The sequence below is a fragment of the Sturnus vulgaris genome, unplaced genomic scaffold, assembly GCF_052056855.1.
Source record: "Sturnus vulgaris isolate bStuVul1 unplaced genomic scaffold, bStuVul1.hap1 Scaffold_155, whole genome shotgun sequence".
In the NCBI taxonomy this organism is placed as follows: Eukaryota; Metazoa; Chordata; class Aves; order Passeriformes; family Sturnidae; genus Sturnus; species Sturnus vulgaris.
In genome coordinates, this window is record NW_028276072.1 from 2,152,887 (window position 1) to 2,156,441 (window position 3,555).

General features: G+C 54.0%; 1 protein-coding gene across 1 annotated transcript; it reads right to left on the reverse strand.

Moving 5' to 3' along the window:
- Positions 1–472: 472 nt before the first annotated feature.
- On the reverse strand, positions 473–1,459 carry LOC148219332 (olfactory receptor 14J1-like). Its single transcript, XM_088157730.1, has one exon. It carries the CDS (start codon positions 1,457–1,459, stop codon positions 473–475), a length of 987 nt encoding a protein of 328 aa, XP_088013856.1.
- Positions 1,460–3,555: the final 2,096 nt, after the last annotated feature.

Sequence of the window (3,555 nt, forward strand, 5' to 3'; positions counted from 1 at the left end):
TACATCCACTGGATTCCATGTGCCCACCAAGCCACTCAATCACTCCCCTCCTTGGCTGCACAGAGGAGTGAAAATAATACAGAACACCACTCATAGGTTGAGATAAGGCAGTTTTCTATAGCAAAAGAGGAAGTTTTTACATGCACCAGCAAAAAGAAACAAACAAAAAATTTTATTCTCTATTTCCCATCAGCAATTTATGTTTGGCCACTTTCCAGGAAGCAGGACTTCAACAGGCAGAGAGGTTGGTCAGGAAGGAAAACACTGTAAATAGGGAATGTCCTCAATTCATCCTCCTTTCCTTAGCTTTTATACACTCTGGAATATTGCTTTGGTTAATTAGGGTCACTGGGCTGGTGTCCCTTCCCAGGATCTGACCCTCTCTCAGCCACTTGATGGAGAGAGAATGCTGCAAGACAGCGCTGATGCTGTGCCAGCTCTGCACAGCAGGAGCCAAACCAGGGGTTTGTTTCTATCTCCTTTCTGCCTCCCAATGCAAAGCAATGTGAGGGCTGTTATTGGAAAATGAAAGGGCTGAAAAGCATCCAGTCATGGCTTTCCTGAGAGCTTCTTTGAGCTCCTGGTTCCTCAAGCTATAAATGAGGGGGTTGAGGACTGGAGGCACCACTGAGTACAAAACTGAAACCACAAGGTCTGTTGCTGAGGATGAGATGGAGGGGGACTTCAGGTAGACAAATGTGTCAGTGCTGAGGAACAGGGAGAGCACAGCCAGGTGAGGGAGGCAGGTGGAAAAGGCTTTGTGCCGTCCCTGCTCAGAGGGGATCCTCAGCACAGCCCTGAAGATCTGCACATAAGAGAAAACCATGAACACAAAACAGCCAAGTGCTAAACAGAAAGTGACCACAAGAAGCCCAACTTCCCTGAGGCTGGACGGTGAGCAGGAGAGTTTGAGGATGTGTGGGATTTCACAAAAGAACTGGCCCAGGGCATTGCCATGGCACAGGGGCAGGGAAAATGTATTGGCTGTGTGCAGCAGAGCATTGAGAAAGCCACTGGCCCAGGCAGCTGCTGCCATGTGGGCACAAGCTCTGCTGCCCAGGAGGGTCCCGTAGTGCAGGGGTTTGCAGATGGACACGTAGCGGTCGTAGCACATGATGGTGAGAAATGCAAATTCTGCTGCAATGAACAAAGCAAAGAAAAATACCTGAGCAGCACATCCTGCATAGGAGATGTGTCTGGTGTCCCAGAGGGAATTGTGCATGGCTTTGGGGACAGTGGTGCAGATGAAGCCCAGGTCGCTGAGGGCCAGGTTGAGCAGGAAGAAGAACATGGGGGTGTGCAGGTGGTGGCCGCAGGCTACGGCGCTGATGATGAGGCCATTGGCCAGGAGGGCAGCCAGGGAGATGGCCAGGAAGAGGCAGAAGTGCAGGAGCTGCAGCTGCCGCGTGTCTGCCAATGGCAGCAGGAGGAAGTGGCTGATGGAGCTGCTGTTGGACATTTCTTTAATATGGCCATGGTGGGCTGTTGAAAGAACACGTTTTACAAACGGAAAAGATTTTCTTGAGTCAATCCTGGGCAATTTTATAATGAATTCTCTCAAAACGAGTTCTCTTCCCTTGTGGGAATTTCACTAAAAACTTTTTTATATTCGAGTTCAGGTAAGTGCTCCTGCTGAGTTCTTGCTTCATCTTCAGCATTGCTCTCAGCCTGAACACTAGGGAGCCCAGAGGGAAAACAGGGATCCCTGCGGCCCAGTACAGTAAGATGTGCTGGCTGTACAGAGGTGCCCTTTGCTCATTACTCCTCCCAATATTTCAGGGTGATCACAATTACTAAGTGCTGGAAAAATAAAGTGGACTCTTTGAAGGCTCCAGTTTCAAAGTCAGTCTCCCTAAACCCTTCTCTGTCTCCATAGTCACCTGAAGATGGAGGATATTCAGGGTTGCTTTGGCTTTCTGCTGCCTGCAGCTGTACCTACTGGGAGCTGTTTCTCTCTATCCAAGGCTTGTCCCTGCCAGTGCTCCCAGAGCCCAGCCCAGCCCTGGGGGCTCAGCTCTGCCCTGCACACCCCTCCCAGCACAGGGCACTGCCCAGGGCCATCTCCCTGCCAGCAGGGCCTTAAGGGCAGCTCACACAAACTGAGATGCTGCAAGCCAAGGTGCTGCTGCTGCTGTCTGTAGGCAGAGGAGGATGAGGAGGCACTTTGTGAGAGAGATGGAAGGCACATCTGCTGATGCCCAGTGGGACAGTGCAGGAGTGTCAGTGACACAGACACACCTGACAGCCCCTTTGCCTTGCCTTGAGGAGAAAGCTGAGAGCAGCCCTGGCCATGCAGCACCATCTCCACAGCAGGAGGAATCTGCCCTGATGGGGGTGGCTCCTTCCACCTCCAACTTCTCCCCACAGTCCATGGGGAGCTGCCAGGCAGGCTGAGAGCTGTCCCTGGCAGGTGGCACATGGCCTGGGCTGGCCAAGAGCCCTGAGGGCTGCAGGAGCTGCTCTGCAGGACAGCCCTGGGCAGCCCTGGCTGCAGCCCCAGCTTCAGCCCCTGCAGCCGTCCCTGGCAGCAGGAGCCGTCCTGCCCTGTCCCTCTGACGGTGCCCAGGGCAGCCCCGCTCTGCAGAACATCCTCCTCCTCCTCCTCCTCCTCCTCCTCCTCCTCCTCCTCCTCCTCCTCCTCCTCCTCCTCCTCCTCCTGTGCCTCAGAGAAACTGGGAGAGTCCTCCTGTCACATCCCCCAGGCTGTGGGCTGTGCTGGCTCCAGGAGATCCCTCCAGGAGCACAGGGGACATTGCCCTGCACCCACACACTCACCATGTCCAGGGCTGTGAAGATGTTTCCCCAAGTGCAGTCTCAGCTCAATGTCTTCCCAGTCCTGAGTGCCTTGAGCCTGTCTGTGCCTGGCTCCTGTGCCCTCAGTGCCTGCAGGCAGTGCCCTCAGCCCTGCTGGGCTGGCAGAGGAGCTGCTCCTCAGCAGAAATGTCTTTTTGAAGCTTCTCTTGGTTTACCTTGGGAGCTGCCTCTGTGCCAGGAGCCCGGCCCAGCTCAGCAGCACAGACACAGCACAAGAACTTTAATGAATCTCTCGGGGCCTTTGGTTCTGTTTACTTCATAATCATTCCCAGAGAGTGTGTTCCAAAAACTTTTCAAGAACTGGAACTTAAATTAAAATACTGAAATTTCTTGAAGTTTTAATGGGTCCCACTGTGGGACATGACTGAGGAAGTGTTCCCTATTTCCAGTTAGAGAAGGAAATTTGAGGCAGAGATGGCAGCTGGGGACAAAGAGAAGCCAAGTCTTGGTGCCCTGGGGCACAGCAGGGTCTGTGCCACCAAGGGCTTTGAGGAGACACCTTGTCCTGAGCCACTGGGGCCTCCTGGCACAGCCCCAGCAAGGCTGGCCACTGTCACCCCTTGTCCTGCCCTCAGCATCCCCCCACATCCCAGTGGCCTCAGGGATCTGCTGGGACGAGTCCCTGGGGAGCCTTGGTCAGGAATGGCCCTGGGGGCTCCTTCATGCTCCCAGGGACTGCAGGATTTTCAGAGGACTTTGGGTTTTGCTTTTGCCTTGGAGTCTGTGAGAGCTTTGTGCAAT

Coding starts and splice junctions, on each gene's coding strand:
- LOC148219332 (XM_088157730.1), bottom strand. CDS start 1,459: ATGTCCAACAGCAGCTCCATCAGCCACTTCCTCCTGCTGCCATTGGCA.